The following is a 20,242-nucleotide window of genomic DNA, read 5'->3' on the forward strand; positions in this document are numbered from 1 at the left end:
ATATTAAGCTTCTGAGAGTGTGCTAGAGTAAGATGAAACATTAGCTTGATAAAGTATGTTTGGGAGACTGTTGGGCATCTTTTGTAAGAAAACGTTAGAGAAGCACATACTCTGATCCCATGCAAAAACCACTGATGGTTAAAACAACCAACCACTTCTGCTCAGGCTATATTTTTACTGGACAAAATGTTAAGATTCATAATACAATTGTTATTGAAAATAATCAGGAAATGTGAAAAAAACTCTTATGTGAACAATTGAAAAAAAAAAGGGTATCTGATAAGGATAATGTGGTTCCATTTGCTATTTCTTGTACTACCATGGTGACTTTTATCAAAAATGTAAAAAATTTGTTATCATCAACTGCCAAGCACGTATAGCAATGACTCTCAAGGGACAATTTTGCAACCCCTTCTCCTGCCCCCAGGGACATCTGGCAATATCTGAAGACATTTTTGGTTGTTATTACTGGGGGAGATGGCTGCTACTGGCAGCTAGTGGGAAGAGGCCAAGGATGCTGCTAAACATCCTGCAATGCACAGAACAGCTACCCACAACAAAGAATTATGCAACATAAAACATCAATAGTGCTGAATTTGAGAAATCCTAACCCAGAAAAAGTTACACAACCGAAAAAGTGAAAAATCAACACAGGACTTTATAAAGGTAAGTTAAGGAAATGAAAAGGCCCACCTTTGTTGCTCCATTTCAGTTTAGAGGGGTTTCTTTGAAGATTACTTGGCTATGACATCACATTCCACTGCATCTTAACCACTACAAGTATTCATCCTTTCTGCAATATGTCTGTAAATTAACTACCTGATTATTTGAAATTTTATTTTGGAACATTTAAAGAATGGCTGGCAGTGCATTAAAATTTACAGTGGGGGCTGACAACTGGTGTATTGATGTAAGTATACTGTATGCCCATGCAGTATAATTTTCAAGTTTCTGAATCTTTTTGATCCATGGTACTATTCTAAGTAACTGATATTTTATGTATACTCTGACAGTTTATACCTCCAATGGGGGAACACCTTAGGAAGAAAGTACGAAGAACATATAGTACTTTATAAAAGAATGGAATATTTAAAAGATCCAAATGATGTCTTAAATATATAACTACACAGGCTCCTATACAGATTTTTTTTTTAGGCAAGGCAACCCGTGGTTGACCTCACAGATTGCAAGGACCTTGTCAGCTTACAATCCCTTATTTTTTATGCCTATAGCACCTGGTCTTCCTAGGTGGTCTCTCGTCCAAGTACTAACCAGGCCCAATCCTGCTTAGCTTCCGAGATCAGATGGGATCGGGGTTGTTCAGGGTGGCATGGCTGTAGACGCCTATACAGATTTTATAAGATATATACATTTAACAAAATGTATAAAAGAAATACATGAAATAGTTAATACTGACTCCACTTCTTTAATTCTATTATGTCCATTACTTTGTCTTTATTTCCAAGAGTACACAAGACTCATAAATATAAATAAAATTTAAGTTTATTCATGAAAAAACTAAGGCCTGGGATAGCTCATGTTCCTTAGCTTGCAACGTATATCACAAATTCTTAAAACAAGTTAAAAAAAACCCCACCACTCACATTAGATTCTGACTTAGTTGCTAAAAATTAGAATCAGTGAATTTATGGATTAACATTTTATTTGGACATATAATACATAGCGACTTTTTCCACTGATGCCTTTTTGAAAAGGCATCTTCATTTGTTAAAACAAATTCCTAAGATGTTCTCCTTTCCCTGTCTTTTCAAATCTTTCCACACTAAAAATGTTATCCTTTCTATTTTTTTAAAACTAGCCATGTTTATTTCTAGTGAGAAAGAAATCTCACATTACTACTTGTAAATAATCAATGCTGAGTCAACTTTACATTACAGACATTTGCATTTTCACTACTAGTTGAAAATATTCTATAAATGGATAGAATTGATTTTGACAAGAGACTAAAATTCTAGTCGTGTTCTCTTTTCCAAGGCTTTGCATATATTATAGGTAAATTAGGCAGCTTCTCTCTATTTGGTCCTTAAATACAAGTTTATATTATCCCCTAAATGGAGAAACACTACCAATAAAATGAAATAATATTCTTCATAAATGGAATGGAGGGATAGAAAACGTAAATGTAATGGTGCATAGTAGGGTAGTTTAAAAGAATTGTGGAAGTTTTCCTATAACCTGTGGATGGAGTGCAGATCCTCCTGAAGAAAATGAGGCAGATAAAATCTGCTGAGATGTGGTTCCTTGGGGGAAACAGAAGAAAAGTGGGGATTCTTGTAACACTGTCTGAGGTAGACGGATAAAGGGTAATGAGACGTCAGAGCCAAAAGGTGCAGGTGCTCCCCCTGTAGGGGGAGGTGACTGAAAATCACTGGGGTCTGAAGAAGTAATTTGTGAGGAATCACTGGAATATTCTGGGCTTCCTATTGGCCAGTTCTGTCCGATAGGCTCTACCACAGAAACAGTCAATTCTGGGACATGGTAATTATGCTGTTCTTCAGTCACAGGCTGCAGGCGGCCATGTACTCCAACTGATTGAGGAGGTGGTTCTTCCTGATTCAAGTCCACCGCAACCTGTCGATTTCGGTAAACACGCTGAGGTAAAACTCCTCCTCCTTCTCCTGAAGAGGAGCTTGGAGTGTGAACATGAAATTCAAATACACAATTGCTTCTGTTCTCACTGTTATGAGTTAACACAGCGGGTGCAGAATGAGGAACAAAGACAGGGTGAAATTTCAAACGTGTAGCATCTGTACTGATAGGTGCAGAAATACTAGAGAGGGGAGATCCTGGACTCAATCCAGAATCTAATCTTAAATTCTGAAGGTGTCCTACCAAGAAAGCCTGTCCAGATGGAAATTCAAAGACAGAACTTGAAGTAGGGCCCCCTTGTACTGGCTTCTGTTCAGGTATCTGTTTCATAGGACTTGACAGTACTGGTGAGTTGTATGGAATACCCTCATACTGTTCTGCCACCTGGGCCTGGTACTGTACCCCAGCTAGATACACTGCTTCCTGAGGAATAAAATAGTGAGCTTCTTCTGGAAGTACTAGTCCAGGTCTATAGTCACTGTAAACTTGAGCTGGTTCAAATATAGGATTGACCTGTATATCACATGGCTCTCCGGATATTCTACTGGTTGTAGAACCCAGCATAACTACGGCCTCTGGTGTCCAGTTAGTTGGGCTGCCACCAGGTGGAAGAAGATTTTGGCCAACAGTCCTCAGCAGGGGTTGGAAGTGGTGAGTTTGAGCTTCCAGGAAGGAGGTGCTCTTACGTCGCTGGGAAATGGCCACCTTCGGTGGACAGGTGGGAGGTGGTGAAAAAGAAACTGGACGTTCATGAATAGTTGGGAAAAATATCTGTGATTCTGGGTATGTTGGGGTCCCCCCACACGGATGCGCCATGGACTGAGGCTGTATCAACATGAATAAGACAAGTAATTCATACATTCATATGTGAAATTACATTAAACATGCACAACTGGGTAGCTCTGTGTAACTCTATGAAACAGTTACACTAAATTTAAAATTAATAAAGAAATAACAATACTTTTTGAAATTATGTGCATAGTAAAAATCCATTAAATACATCCAGGGTCCATAAAATTATTCTGTGGGACTCTTTGCATCAGATAAAAGCTGCTTTTCCACAACTTTCCTTTCTCAAAGGAAATGGAAGAATTTAACTTTGTAAGTGATTATTCTGTTTTTACCCACAATTAATATGCTTACTCTTAAGACTTAATATAAATTACATCAGTGGAAAAAGAGTTAAAGGAAAAGAGTTAAGGGTGGACAATAAGCCCCTAAATTTTTATAATGTAAGCAAAGTGCTTCAATTTAAGCTATTGTACAAAGTCTACCTATATTCTATATTCTTCTTACCCTGTGCTGTTAAAGGCTTCAGTGTTATTTTATCAAACAATCATATATCTTCTAACTAGAAATCAGAAGAGGTTTTTAGTGGACAGGAAAAAACACAACTTCACTAGTGACAGTAATGTCTTTCGCTGATCTATCCCAAACTAGATGCAGTTTATCTTACTATACAAAACATGTTACAGATGTCAAATCACTGAATATCCACCTTTCTGATCCTAGTTAAGGGTTGAAAAATTCGGTGTTCAAATCAGTTGAAAAGTATAACATAAATAACGGCTGATTTGATTTAACAGCACTTTTTTTGTTCACAGAAGCAGTTCTAGATTTAAGGCCCTAAATTTAGAATCCTATCTTACCAAATGCAAACAATGCACACTAATAATTCACTTTCAAGGGCTCTTTTTAAAAAGAGTAGATCAATTTGTTTCATTTTTTCAGTAGGGAAGACTGCTATCAAATTAGCAAAATGGCTCAAGTGTTTCTTCTTCACAACAGCTAACAGGGTCTCTATTAGTATCCAAAAGCCATAAAACACTGTATAGTTAATTATTCTACTAGGTAAAAGAAGATTTTGGGGCTTATGTATCAGACTGTTAACTACAATCTCTAACTGGAAAAGCAACAGCAAGGTCCCACAGTGTTTAAACTTTTAAAGCTAGACCTTTCACTCACTATGGGAAAAAATGGACTCATCTAGCTTCATTGGTGTCCTTTAAAATAAAGTAAATAAAGTTGTTGGCTCACAGAAAACATGTTTGGGTAATGTGTGATAAAGAGAAAATATACTTTTGATTAGGACAACAATGAGTTTAAAATTAAATAATAGACATATACTTTGCTAGAATATGAAAATGCAAGGATTTGTGTATGTCAGTAGGGAACAGGAGAATATAATTAAAGGTAAATTTTATTGTGCACACACTGATATGTGCCACAGGTGTTATAAGCATTCTCTCTCATTACCTCCTTGCTTTTTTTTTTCCCTTTAAGCCTTACAATAAAAAAATTTCCTGTAGGAACTGGTATCTTAAAAGCATAACATATTACTGGGTTTAGTCTTGTTCTTTATTTAATCTTTATTAAAATTCTTGATGCCTGGATGTATTCATTGGTAGTAAATTTTCATTTGTCAGGAAGTTTATGGTTACATACAGTACTGACAAAGAGGGAAGGCAGGCTGGAGCGTCGGTGCTTGCGCTGAGAGGCAGAGTGCATAGGCAGGACACTCTCCAATGCTTTAGAAAGCTTTTCGGCAAAAGTTTCCTCAGGGGCAGTCCGAAGGAGGGAAGGAGAAAGAGGTGCAGACAGCACTGGTGGTGGGGTGGAAGGAGCACTGGGAGAGATGCGGGACAGAAAGGGAACAGCAGAAAGATGGGAAACACAAACCGACATGCTACGGCCACGACGAGGCTAAACAGAAAACAAACATATACATGAAAAACACAGTACTTTGAAAGCAAAATAACCAAATGTACAATGATAACAGGGCATAGTTGACACAAAGAAATGTTCCATTCTCCCCTAATTCCGCAAAGCCAATTTTGTGAGGAGAGATATAATTCCATAAAGCACATCTGGAAGATCACATTAATCGCTCTCTATGTTGTTGGTCAAGTACAGGTTTATTTTATGAACAACTATGATAATGATCAATTATCTTCCAAAATATTCTGAAATAACATGGATTGTTATGAATGTATGAATAAGGATGGGTGACTGACTGAGGCAGCAGGTCAGGGAAAACAATAAATATTGGCTTGCAGTTTCCATAAACAAGATTAAACAAGAATGAATTCTATTAGTTTAATGTAGATTATATGATAGAGAAGATTTGTAAAGACTGGGTTACTTTGCAGGAACTCTGGAAGCCTCCAAAAAGGTTTTTCAATTTTATTTTAGAAGGCATCAGACTAAGAAAGTTGTTGGCTCACAGTATTTTATTTATTAAACTTGCCTATCTTAATGTGTAAATGTAAAAAGTTATTTTCTACTAAAAAAAGCATTAGCTTTCTAGAAGTAATTCACAATAGATATAGGAAACATTCTGTATTTTTACTAAAGCAGTCAATGGAAAATGTCTTAAATGTGAATCTCTAAAGAATAACTTTAATTTTTTTTCAGGCATATTAGATATCCAATTTAAGTTTATAAAGTTTAAGGTACCTTAACACAAAAGTTTTAATAAAACTACAAAGCAGTACCTCTAATACTGTAAGATTGTCCTAAACAAGTTTGTTATTTTCTTTTAGATATTGTAAATGGTAACTAATTAAATTTTCTTTACCAAAACTGGCTGCATAGAATGCTTTCAGCCAAATTTGCGGCCCACCAAAAGCAAGTATGTAAGTATCACCATATGATTACTTAGTTTCATTCTTGGTTCTCTTTTTCTCTACCCATTTCTCTTTTATTCTAATTTTAAAATTCCACTTATAATTGATATAATCCACAGTAAAATATTTCTGGAATAAGAATTATAAACTTTTTAAAATCCTCAATATTTAAGAACTCTTCATGATACCTCCATAGAATATTATTAAAAAGCAAGACTGTCATTAACAGCCTGCTTTTAGAGTATCAATAAATATAGTAAAGTTTGTGGCTCGAATATTTAAAATCTTCATAAATGACCATTCCATTTCCTTTTCTAATACTGAGACCCAATGTTCATGACCCTATAATGGGGGAAGTCAAGAGATTAAAAAGTTAATTGTGATGACTCAGGAAAATAATCAATTGTAAGAGTAGAAAGTGACATGAAATGCTGACAACTAATATTTGTCAAATCACAGAAATACATCTATACGATCTAAGAACTTTATAAAGTTCTTCTAACCTAACCTATTTTAAAAGTCATAAAAGTAGATTGTTAAAACATTAGTATATTAGTAGTTTTCTTTGTGCTACTGTGGCCATTCATCTTGAGACCTAGATGGAGGACTGATAAATGGACTCTGAAACAAACAAAACATCTTTTATTCCAAGCTGTAGGATAAAAGACCAGAGCACGCAGAATTATTTTAAAAAGAGAGAGATTTTCATTTAATGAAGAGCAAGAGTTCTACAAAATTCAGATTAAAAGCTTTCTGAGAAAGAGGGAAATTTGGCACTAAACAAGAGCTATACAGTGACCAATTATTCTCCAATTCCTTCCTGAAGCAGATGATATAGTTTACTTCTGAAGACTTCATAGAGGGTTGTCAAAAGAAATGGGATGTTATCTGATGATCTACTTTAACATTCTCTATATGAGAAGAGTGTCTAATGTAAAACGTGGGTAATAATGTATGTATGTGTGTGTATGTAGATATGTGTGTGTGTGTATAAAAAAGCATAAAATATTTCAGGAAATAACCTCCAAAAGTTGATTCTGAAAATAAATCAGTAATAAAACAGATACCAAATAAAGGGGACAAGCAAATGAACATATATACCAGGGAAGGAACTTGTGTCTGACATAGACTTTAAGGAGGAACACGCATAGCAACTGATGATTAACTAAACATAAGCGCTAAATTAAATGGTCACACAAACAAAGGATTCCTTCGCTCTGGAGGACTTACATGCAGCATTCTATAATGGTCTGAAGGTCTTACCTGTATTTTTATACAACAAGTAATTTTACAGAATATACTTAGTAATTCTTTTAATAAGTAAGCTTTTGAAAAACTCTCCTCACCCCCACCCCCAAAACATTTGTATGTCCAACTTATGCTGCTCTGAACAATTTCAACTCTAACATGCTAAAGAGAGCATTATCTTTAATCAAACGCAGCACAATCTAAATCTTGTACATACTTTCTTCACATAGGAAGTTCAGCTAATTCCCCCCTCTACACGCACACACATATATATCCCCTACTCTGCCTGAACTACTCTAATTATATGCTATTATAAACCTATTTCCTTCAGAAATACGAGATTTATATTTTCTACCTGAGACTTATGCTGTTACTTGAATAATATAAAGAATTTGAATTTGAATTTAACACATTATCTATTGGCTCTTATTATAGGCTTACCACTCTCTTATGCAGTTACTTACCATACTTGAGGGTGGATATACAGCATGGGGCTGAGATTGTGCTTGGACAATAGAAGCTGTATGTCCTGGGAGTGTGCCAGTAGAATGTGCCTGTTCATGTTGGGAACCATATGAAACTGTCTGTTGGCTGCTGACTCGAGATTCTGTGAAGACAGAAGATCCCTGACCACTGTCAACAGTCCCATCAGCTGAAAAAGAAATGAATTGCCAAAAAACAAAGAGTCAAATCACAAAAAGGAGGTTCATGTTTTCCCCATCACAAAACTTTAAGGTCAATTAGTTTTTTCTTTGCACAAATTTAAACTAAATAAAATGTGAACACTAGTTATTTTACTAAGTATATTTCTATGTTTAAATGAGAGTTCCAAATGGAAAAGAGTTTTAATGTCTTAAAAAAAAATTCCCTGGCTATCACAGACTCTTATTACTTGAAGAATAAGGGAAATAAAAAGGAATGTTGTTAGTCAGTCTTAAGTTTGACACAACTTTCACAGTCTTAACTTTGGAGGCCAATGGTTCTTAGTATTAAGTAGGAAGTTCAACTACAGAAGTCTCATTAGTTTCTACTTTATGTTATTCAGCTTTGCTAAAAGAGCTAAATCAGATTAATGGGTTTAATTTTAAGTAGCTAACATAAACGTGTTCGTTTTTCATTAATTATATTGGAATTTCTAAGATGAAGGAACCTTAAAATCATTTTATATCCCAATCACATTTCCTTACTGTCCCATACTTCTTTTCTAGTGGTCATGGACCTAAGAATAGAAAGAAAAGATAGATGGCAACAATTTCAAATTTATTTTATGTTGGATTCATCATTCAAAACCAAGAGGCCAGTGCAAAATCATTAAGAAGAAGATAAAAAGTCAATTACGAATATCCTTAACATACTTGTCTACTTCCTAAAATACTTACATAACACAGATACACTAGGTTGTTGGTACTGTAGTTGTTGATGTTGGTCTGCCTCAGGTTCTTCAGGTTCTACTTGTGTAGAAACTGAAGCTGAAGTGGCAGAGGCAGTAGGTATGCCGGTGCTAGCAGAAGGGAGCTGCTTGATTCCTGCCTGGGAAGCACTGGATTGTTGTTCCACTTGCTGTTTGAAACTGCTCTCTTCCTGCTTTCTTTTTTCTTGCTCCTCCCGCACCAATTGCCGCTGCTCTCGTTTTCTCTTAATTAAAGACACTCTATCTTTGATGGCTTTCGCCATGGTCTTGTGATCACCTTCACAGACATACCCAGACTCTACCTACAGATTAAAAAAATGCATTAGGAAGCAGTAGGATATAAAAGAAAACAAACCAAATATAAAACAAATAAAAAATAGGCACTTTTCGGGGAAAAAGCAGAGAAGACAGGGAAGAAAGAACTCTGTAAGGATTGGTCTTAAACTGTGGAATTACTGGTCTACATTATGTATTTCCTCACTATTTGTGTAGATACTCCTGGGGTAGGTGCCAGGACTTTTGTAGAAACTTGCGGAATGGGTGTACCTTTAATCCTTACAACAAAAACAACAGGGAACCTAAAACCAAGGTTTTTAAACCAAATAAGGCTCATTCTACTCTATTCATTCTATTTCCCACTCATGTGTAACCACTAATATTAACCTATGTTGCTTTTACTTCCTTTCACTAGGCAACCAGTTAACCAGATAAAACAACTGTGGTAAATATATAAAGGTTAAAAAAAAACAAAACACTTCAAACAGCATGAAAAAACTAAAATAAATAAATATCTATTTCATACTTGACTCATTCTCAAAGGCAACTACTATTGAACGGTTCTTAGAAATTCTAGTAGAGATATTCTGTGAGTATCTCTGCATAGGAAATGGCTATTTTAGGCACTATGGCAAACCTAAAATTGCTTCCTTTTTGAAAAGCAATCTTTTAGAAATACTTCAAAAAATGATTCACCAAAGGCTGCCTACTAATAATTTATCTTGAAAACCCCTTTCAAAGTAAAAGCAATTTATGATCTATTTATAGGGTTCATCCAGATGACTGAATCAAGGCTAATGTATTAATATTTAGAAAACATAGCTTGTCATTCTAACAGAAATAGACTTACACAAATTAGGAGTCATTCAACATCGCAGACTTTCAAAATTAATTAAGAATGCATTCTAGTTTGTTCTTTCTTCTCTCTCTCCATCTTTATATTTTATTCTATTCTATCCACCCATTCATCCATACCTATACATATCTAAGTCTATATACCTTTTTCTCAAATAAAAATACTTTTTGGGCTGTTAATCAACACAATTTTTTATCAATGGGATATGCCAACACACTGCTTTATAAACTACTTTTCACTCAACAATATCAATGTATATAAACCTATAGCAATTGTTAAATGGCTGATTAATAATTTACCATTTCTTGAGCAACATCTTCTGGCACATCCCTGTCCAGGTCAAAGGAAAACTCAATAGCTTCATTGTCTTTGTATTTTCCCTTTAATTTCTTAATATCTTCAATACGTAGCCATAATTTAATGGCTATCTTTTCTCCATCATCTTCTTCTGCTAATTCTACCCGCACCCCTGTTTCCTCCTGGAAGAAGGCATGGTTCAAAAGGTCTTTGATGGAGTATCTTCCAAAGAGAGGGGGGAAAAAAAAACAAAACAAAATGCCATTAGGTTGAAAAGATCATTTTCAAGTGTGGCTGATTATAATTATGCTTGGAATAATGAAAAAGGACTATGAAAAGAAAATAAAGAAAATTTTATAATTCATTTCTACTTGTTCCATTTAAATAGTGATTATTGTTTTACTCTTAAGTTACAGAACTTCGTAACAATCTCATTTATGAGAATTAAAAGTGATACTTTTTAAATCTAATGATCTAATTTCATATTAGTTAATAATGTACTATCACTAGCAATACTAAAATTATCATAGCTTCAAAATACCACATCATCATTTATAGTTAATAAAAAGCCTTATATATATGATTTCATCGGATCCTTAATCAACATCCAATGAGATATCCTAAGTATTAGAAAATGGAGGTTAAGAGAGCTTGAAAATCTTGCTCATAGTTATAAAAGTCATAAATGGTGGAATCAAAACTCGAAAATAAATCTTTTGATTTCAAATTCTACTATAGCCTTAATTTACCACCCCAAATTCTCTTAATTCCTTGTTCAATAATTTGTGTACTAGGCAAGCAAAAGTCTGATTGTAGAACAATCTTCTTTAGATAAACGGTCTCAAATACCAGTAATCTAATAAACTGTTCCATCCAGAAAAGAAACAAGAAAAGACTGGAAACAAATATTCCTTTGATTATAGTAAAAAAAAGTTCTTAAAGAGATCAAGGACTCTCCTTTCCTATCAGTGTAAATAAAAATAGAAACTCAAACTAAATTTCTACTAAAAAGCCTTAAAGATCATGATGTTAAGTGCTTCCAAATAACAAAGTTATGAAAAGAGTATGTGACTGGAGAAGTGAAGATAGGAAATTCTTTAATTTGGTTGATATACTTGATTGCCCACATTCTTCAGAAAGTAGACTATGCTCAACTTACAATTTATATTTGTATTAGCTGATCTACTTTTTCTTTTTTGGAGGGTGAGGCAAACGGTGAAGGTAGATTATTTTTCAAAAACAGACATTGGAATTTTGCCATGCCTAACGGGTGATGAATCAGCTATATGGCAGATCAGATACCTGCCACTCCTTTGAGAAAAGCCCTCTGTTAGTACAAATGACTAAGCCAGATCTCCTCCTAAGCTTTGGGCGAAGTCGTCTCTTTTTACTCAAAGGAATTTTGATGTTTTGCTCTTCTTCAATTCTGGCATAATAAAAGCAAATCAAGACCTGTATAGTTGAGCCTATTTTAAAGAACCAAAATTTTAATCCACCTTTTAGAATTCACTGGATAAAATACTAACACAGATATGCTGTGTTAGAGAGAGATTGAACCCTATTGAGTTTTATAAATCATGTTGATGCTTTAAGTGAGTAGTCCTCATTGAATGTAGTAGCTATGTTTAAAGTAGTTCTGGTTTAAACTCTACCAAACCACATTTTTACAACATTCCAGTATATCAAATCTGAATATTACCTTCAATGGATAGAATTCTACTTTTAAAGATATCACATGACATAAATGGATAAACTAATCACAAGTAAAGTATTAAATACACCTTAGATTGAGTGTTGTATTTAAAGCATGTTCTATTTTAGGTTTTTGTTTAATCAACAGGTCAAAAGAGGCAACTTACCTTTCATCTTTGTTTTGCCGAATGCAACCTTCAATAATTTCCTTCACTTCAGGAATTGCTACTTTGTCAAAACTGGCTGGTTTCACTCCCTGAAAACCATAAAAACAGTGACAAAAACATATTAATGAAGACAGGACCTTTGAACTTTGACTTTCAGCTGACTCTTAGATTGCCTTCTTATTAACCTGGCTTTTTTTCTGATTTGTCTGCAGGAGCTGGTTCATGCAAGCTCACAGCTGGGTAGTGGCAATTAAGCTTCCACAAGAAAATAAAAAGGACCGGTTAGGTAGTAAGGTCACTTACTTCCATGGCCTCTACATGTGGATAAGGAAAAATTTAGGCTATTGTCAACATCTGCTGTATTTCAGGTAAAGGAAATTATTGGCTAAAAGGAAAGCCAAATGTTAGTTGGTTAGAATATCTTTTGTTCAACCTTATTCCCTAACACATTAATCAACACAGCATTTAACTATTGTGAACAGTGAACTCAAGTGTGGGCATGAATGCACGCTTAGTTTGGCAGGTACTCTATTATTACAGTACCCTTTAACAAACTCAGCAAGGAGTTAAGGATTTGGATTGGTTTGGCATGATAAACTGAAGAGCAAACTGTCTTACATATGAAACATAAAATGAAAAGTGATATATCAGACCCATATTAAAGACAAATTATTCAATTAGTTTCAGAAGAAAACTCAATACTACTATTATATATAATACTAAATAGCATCACAGTGATATTTAAGAATCTTCATAAAAGTATAAATTCTTTGCAAATAAAAATTTTAGCAATGTGTGGAAAATATACATAAGTTATAAGAGTGACAGAATATCCCTATCTGAGAAGTGATATAGAAAAAACCATCTCATTATCTAATTCCCACTTCACCTATGTAATCACATGAATTGAGATGAAGTAGCTATACTGAGACAGTGTTCAAGTAGTGCCATAAATTTATAAACACACAAAACACAAGAAATGGGGAAAAGGGCAGAGGAATTAGAAAAGTCAGAATATAAATTCTAATCATGATTGACAAGATATATTAAATCAAAATTAGTGATAATTTGATAAATCACAGAAATTCATGTAATATCTCATAGAAAGAACTGAAATACAGTTGACCCTTGAACAACATGAGAGTTAGGAGTACTAACCCCACCTGCCGAGCAGTTGAAAATCTGCTTGTAACTTTTTACTCTCCAAAAAACTTAACAACTAATCGCCTACTATTGACCTTACCAATAATATAAACAGTTGATTAACAAATATTTTGTATGTTATATATATATTACTGTATTCTTACAATAAAGTAAGCTAGAGAAGAGAAAATGTTATTAAGAAAATCATTTAAGGAAGAGAAAATACATTTACAGTACTGTATATACTTATCGGAAAAAATCCATGTATAAGTGGATCTGCGCAGTTCAAATCTGTGTTGTTCAAGGGTCAACTGTACATCAAAAGGTTAGCTCTAAAAAGTCTTTAAATACTAGAGTTGTGGTGGGATAAGTCTCATTATTACTCACTGCATTATTCAAAAGTCCTAATTTGGAGGATTCTACCTCTAGGGCTAATCTTCCACAGCAAGGAACTGTCTAGTAGGTCTGACACGAAAGTTAAATCAACGCATTTAAGTTCATTTCTGACTAATGACTACGAAGATCGCAATTTGTATTTTCCTCAGTCTTCTTAACTTTCAAATCCAGCAAATTAATTTTTCCAACTGGTCTTTGATTTCACACAATTCTTCTAATGAAAACAAGAAAATAATGCTGCTAAAGCAAAAGGCTGCTTTAATTGAGCAAGATGGTATGGTATAAGGCTTAAGAAAATAGGAACTGTTTAAGGAAAAAAAAAAGATGATGTACTCTAAAAGTTCTCAGGTAATAAAAACACTGGAGATTTTGTTTTATATTTGTTTATCATTTTCTACAGTAAACATGTAAAACTGTATAAAAGCAATTTTTTAAAATGCTATTTATAAGTTAACAGTAAGAACAATTTAAAATACTGTATATTAAATTCGTAGAACATTCAGGATTGGCAGAAAATTATCTGAAAGCCTGTTTTCTGGTAAAACTGGACCCTAATACAATGTTGACCTTTGCATGTAAAAACATTACAAATGTTACAGAAAAGTAGCTGAAGAGAATATACAATATGACTAGAAAAATACTCATTCTTCCATAAACACATTTTAGGAGATTGTAGTTTGGCCTTCTGGCAGTAAAACTCTACATATATTAAGTTAGTAAAGCACACATACATTGATTATATTAAAAGACTCTTCTGTTTCAATTTAGCATAGGCATATTGGAAAGATGAAAAGATTCAACAGAAAACTTGAATTCAGTGTGAAATGGAGAAATATAAACAGTTGAGTTTCAGATTCCCTGAGCAGCAAATGGGGGTAATACCTGTCCAACGGTAATTACCTATCTATATTCACAGCAGCAACAATCAAATGTACTATCTAGGTTGAAAGTTCTCTGAATTAAGTTTGCTGACCTAAGGCCACTTTTGAGTTCAAAGGCAAACACCAAAGATAATAAAGCTTAGGGTTAAAAGAAAGCAGAGAATTCTCTTGAAAAATAATCACCAAGCTCCATAGTAAACCTGGTTCATCCTTGGTTATCCTTAACAATAAATAATGCTCTTGTTAATCCTATACATTCACGACTTTATGAATTCCTATTTACAAAGAAATACTACTTGAACATATTGAGATATAATAGGAAAACCAGCAACTGTGCATCATATAATGCCGTGAATCTACTAACTTAAGCTATTTTTTCTCAACCGATAGCCAAGATTTAGGTATAGAAAATTTCATACCAATGTTACATAAAACATACATTTAAGGGAATATAGTTTGGCCTTCTGGCAGTAAAACTCTACATGTTTAGATATCACTGCTGCCTTAAAAAACATATTGCAGGTGCCAAAGTAGCCAATAAAATGGAGACACACATTACCAGTCTAGCAGCTGGTAAAAGATTAAGGCTGCTCTTACTGTTACTCATTTCAGAAAATTAAAAACGTAAAAAGAAATTTCACCAGTCAGCTACTATCAAGAAGTCAGGATTATCAAAATATCTAGAAGAAGTATCCTCAATCATTTCAGAAGACAGAAGAATATACAGATATTGTATATTAAAAATTACCCCCAAAATGTAAAAATGGGTATGAAACTGCACTGACCCTTAAAGTGACCTATGGAAAAGTCATCTGGGACATATAATAGAAAGCTGCTTAAAATAAACAAGTACAGATTTGATATACACATCATACTCATAGGCTTCTTGTTCTTAAGAGATAAGAAAACGATGTATTTTTAAATATTTTTTGTAACTGATAATTTTTTAATTAAAAAAGTTGGTCAAGGTTATTCTAAAACATGATTTTAAGCACCAGACAGAACAAATAATGAGAACATGTTTTAATAATAAAAGATTTCATCTTTTTTCCTTTTAGTTCACATACTTCAACGATCATCCACTTATAGCCAAATGTCATCCCTTTTTCTTTACTTCCTTATTTAATCCCACACAGTCCTATTCTAGTCTTGTTCTGACCAGTAAAAACAAAGTTTTGCTTACCTATTCTGAATGAGGTTCAAAAACAGAAAAACAAAGCAGAGAACTAATATAGATTAAGTTGGGCTAATATTTTATGTATAAGAAAAATGAATAAAGACACACACTCTCTTACTCTTTCTTCCAGAGCTAGCAACCTACTACTGGCTCTAGAAATAATTCTGCCTACTTCTGTAATCCACAGAATCTCTCTTTAGGCAGTAGTACCATATTATGTTTTTTGACATGGTACAGTAACATGTTTCTCTGCAATTAACAAAACTACTTGATCATCTAATGTATATCTATTTAAGATACTTTTGGAGTTATACAAAATTATGTATTCTCTTAAAACAAAAAATGAAGGCTACTTTTGTGGAATCTTAAACGGAGTGGAAAAAAAACTGTGACTCCACAAAGGCACACCAATATAAGATAAATGTTTATAAAATGTTCCTTTATTTGAACCAAGAAAAACCAAAAAACATGTACATGCATCTTATAGTTTTTCTTTGAATTCTATATACTTACGGTTTGCCAAATAATCTGCTAGATAAATAAAAGTGAGTCATAATATAGTATTCTTTTGGTTCAATTTCTAGCTATTAAAAACCGTCAGTACTTGCTTCTTAAAAGCTTAAGTTTCAAATGTGTTAAAGTAACATTTAACTACCCTCTCATAAAAATAAAACATCTCTTAACCATTCTGAATTGAGAAAAGCCTTTTTCTCCCCTTCACACAAAATGTAGTCTAAGTTACAAAACTTTAAATATTTTAAAAAGCATTCTGAAATAAACAATTTCAATACTTTAACTGAAACTTTCTATACTTATCATCAAAGGACTATAATATACCACCTTTTGTATATATTGGAAATTCTTACCTACCTCATTTACACAATCCTTTTGAGGGCAGCAGCAGCAATGAGAATTTACAATGACAAACACTGAGCAAAAATCTTTCTTTGTAAAATCCATGAGAAAAGGCAAAATAGACTTGTTATAGTTACAGGAAAATAAGAGGGGAAATGGATAAGATGTAAATTGACGGAGTAAATTAGCCCACAGCATAAGCAAGACAGACATCAAAGTCAGACTGAAGCATAATTTCTTGTTTCACACTAGCCATGCTTCTTTCCTAATTCTCAGATATGGGTTTACTCTGCTCAGCCAACAGTCTACTTATTCTAGATCAAAACTATCTTCTGAACAGCTGGGAAATTGTTCTGTTACTATTCTTCCTGCTTCTCTTCCAACAGCAACAGGTTCCTGGACAAGCAAAATGAGACTCTTACTTGCTCAAAGCTCCACCCATTATGTCCACAGGTTCTGCCTCCTTGACATCAAAACCTACATTAGAAATCTACTTATCTAAACATTCCCTTCCCCCTAATCACATTGGAACTATGCTTTTAAAAGAAAGTGGAGATTAAGTTCAATGACCAAAATGTAAACTCAGAATATGTAGCCAAAGGAAATCACAACACTTGGGCTGGGTTCTCAGATAAATTTCTCATAAACCAAGTCTGTGTGACCTGGGCCATATCCCTTGAACTCACTTGAAAAGTATAAATAATAGTTCCTCTGTTTACCTGATTTAAAAAGTGGTTACATTAAGGTAAACTGTCTTAGCACTCTCTCATGATATATTAAAAAGTAAATAAACAGCTTTGAATTGGTACACAGAACTGGTAAGAATTTATTCTTCTCCTTTCCCTTCTAGTAAAAGGAAAATGTGCATATCTACCTAAAGATATTTCCATTGCCAGGAAGAGTCATGGATCCGAATAACTCCTTTGATTTTAGTGATTAAGGAAAAGTTTTTGTTCGTGGCATTAACAAAGATGGGAGAAAAAGCACTGTTCATTGCATTATTTTAACAGGTAAAAGAATAAAGTCCTATCCCTTGTAATTTGGTAGGCTTGAATCCCCATTAAGACAGTGGATACTAAGGTTTCAATTTCTAAACAAAAGTAGCATAAGATAAGGGCTTATAAGCTATTTGGTAGGAATACTCTAAAGGCTAGAAAAGAATATATAGTCTAACAAGCTATTTCAAAGTAGTTACCACTGATCTCTGGCTCAACACAATTCATCACTACCAAGTAGATATTCAAGGATGTCAGGTATTGGTCAGAAATATAGCAATAGTCCAGCAATTATCTTTAACTTAAGTGTCTGTGTGAGCCTGTTCAGCTTTATGGTTAGCTAAATGAAAATGAAAGAGCTAAACTGCTTCATAAGTTTATCAGATATAAAGAGGTGGGGAGGTTTTTAAACTCTAATGGGCAACAAACAAAACCAAAATGAGGTAGCTTTTTTGGGACAAAGATATAATGGAGACACAAATATCTAGATCTATAAGGACTGGCTTTTTCTATATATCAAATAAGTTTTCAATATATACAATAAAAATGCCATTCACATACAGATAACAGTTTATATGTCTACACTCTAATTCCTCTTTCAGAAAGTTAGTGCCTTTCTCCAGAATTCTCAATTTCTTTCAATGGTATCATTATTTCCATGATTCAGAACAGAAAACTTAGTCATTCTTGGATGCTTCTTCCCACAATATTTACGTACTATTATCCGCTATGAGCATTTTACCAAAAATAAATGTTTAAAACTGCTGGTAAACAGTTAGTTCTGCTACTAATACTCCTACTATCCCTACAACAGCCAAAGATCTCTGTCCAGGCAAAATGAGATTTTTATTGACTTGTTACCTCTCAAAATTGTTACTTCTTTTGCATAATATCTGTCACCACCAAAGTCCAGATGATCAAATCTTCACCTCTTTAAGCTTAGACCAATTTAAGATGGGCCTCACCATTTTCATTCTCTCCATCTACAATTTGTAGTTTACACTGTGGTCAGCTCAACAATCTGGCTTCATTTAATCAGATATTTATTCATTTCCAATCATCTGACATTATTTAACTCACATCACACTGCTTAAAAATGGTTACTAGTTCATACCTACAAGATGGCCACAGAATTAATCACAGGTCTACAAAAAAAAATCTCTTTGTTCAAATAAGACAACTGTGGGCCAGAAATTAATACCATGTCTAAGTTAGAATTCATACATTAATTCAACTGGCATCTACGGAGTGTCTAATTTAATCTAGTCTAGTCTAGTCTAGCTAGTCTAGTAGGTACAAGACACCTACTAGATATACTGCATTATCTTTAGCACCTAGAATAAAACAAGTGGAGTCTATATTCCAATGGGGAAAGGCCTAGTCAATGGTAAAGCAAAAACCAGAAATCAGATTCCATCATGTCTAGTTCAATGTTACTTCTAGTCCATGTTACAGTGTTTTTCATTTCTTTAATCTGTTGTGAAAAGCCCTCGCAATCCAATTTCTACCTACTCCTCTATTCCCACCTACCAAATTAAGTCCGAACTGGTTACTTGTTCACTGAATACTTAATTCCTGTACATTTTCACTGACAAGAATACTCTTTTACTCTCCCCTTTTTTTTTTAGCTGAGTTCTATACTCCTCTCATGGTATACCTCAAATGATATAGAATGAGAAGGCAGCAATTACAAAGTATGAATCTTTTGGCATATAAGTTATTTACAAGATATCAGGAAATTCAATAGTATTACAATATATTTAAATATAAAAACCATCTTTCTATAGCCTACCTGTTTTTACTCTATAGTCTAATGTCTTATAATTTATAAATCAAGGTCCAGTGTAGATAAGTAAAACAAGCTTTTCTGAGAAATTCTAAAACAAAGGTTTCACAATTGTTCTTAGCACCTAAAACACTGGGAATGATACCCAGAACTGTTTGGTTTAAGATTAACAGTCTGATTAAGATTAAGAACCTTTAATCTTAATCAAATCACAGTAGAGTAATGGAATGACTCTGAAAATGATTCAAAATGTCCCCAAGATACAGCGCATGACACACAATTTTCTTTTACATGCATAACCCAAACATATTGGATGGAAACAAATAAAATTTATAAAGGAACCAGTTCAGCTAATTCCAGTAGATTTAGATCTCTGGGACAGCACACAAAAATCCAGCTGCTAAAAGCAAAAAACGCAACGTTTTCCTCAACTTTTCAAACCCTATCTAATCAGGAATCAGTCTCAATTCTTTCTGTAAAAAAGTAGTGTGAACAGCAAACTGTTATATAAAAACTAAAAGGAATTTTACCCTAACTGCTTTAATTCTGTTTTTCCGAGACAGAATGTTCAAACCTTGCAATCCAAAGGCTAATGGAATCAGTGACAAAGTCAAATTACATAAACAAAGTAATTAAAAATCCCCATTATTTCTAACTTGGTTGTTATGAGGCTGGATTCAGCCAGATTCTTACTGGTATGAACCATTAGTTTACAGGAATTTGAACATACCTTATGATCCCATTGGAAAACAAGCCTCTTCAAACTCTCTACCAAATCCAGCTAGTTCTATCAAAGAAAATTAGTTTACCTCATGATTTCCCAAGG

At 33.9% G+C, this 20,242-nt stretch overlaps 1 protein-coding gene and 1 pseudogene across 12 annotated transcripts in view; both read right to left on the reverse strand.

Annotated features, from left to right (window-relative positions):
- The window catches only part of WNK1 (WNK lysine deficient protein kinase 1), a 139,345-nt gene that overhangs the window by 33,636 nt on the left and 85,467 nt on the right, over positions 1–20,242 (reverse strand). For 11 of the 12 annotated variants that reach the window (XR_002782190.1, XM_023535115.1, XM_023535114.1 and 8 more), the window contains exons 5-8: positions 12,184–12,272; positions 10,327–10,546; positions 8,864–9,197; positions 7,949–8,136 (exon numbers count right to left, since the gene is read on the reverse strand). Coding sequence is in view for 11 of the 12 variants with exons in the window: in XM_023535115.1 (XP_023390883.1) it covers positions 7,949–8,136; positions 8,864–9,197; positions 10,327–10,546; positions 12,184–12,272 (831 nt within the window). In the remaining variant the exon portion in view is untranslated. Of the gene's footprint in view, positions 1–2,196; positions 3,436–7,948; positions 8,137–8,863; positions 9,198–10,326; positions 10,547–12,183; positions 12,273–20,242 lie in introns of all 12 variants that reach the window. The other variant, XM_011367830.2, reaches the window with a different exon arrangement.
- On the reverse strand, positions 1,224–1,342 carry LOC111744554 (annotated as a pseudogene).

Source organism: Pteropus vampyrus, unplaced genomic scaffold (genome assembly GCF_000151845.1).
Source record: "Pteropus vampyrus isolate Shadow unplaced genomic scaffold, Pvam_2.0 Scaffold137, whole genome shotgun sequence".
In the NCBI taxonomy this organism is placed as follows: Eukaryota; Metazoa; Chordata; class Mammalia; order Chiroptera; family Pteropodidae; genus Pteropus; species Pteropus vampyrus.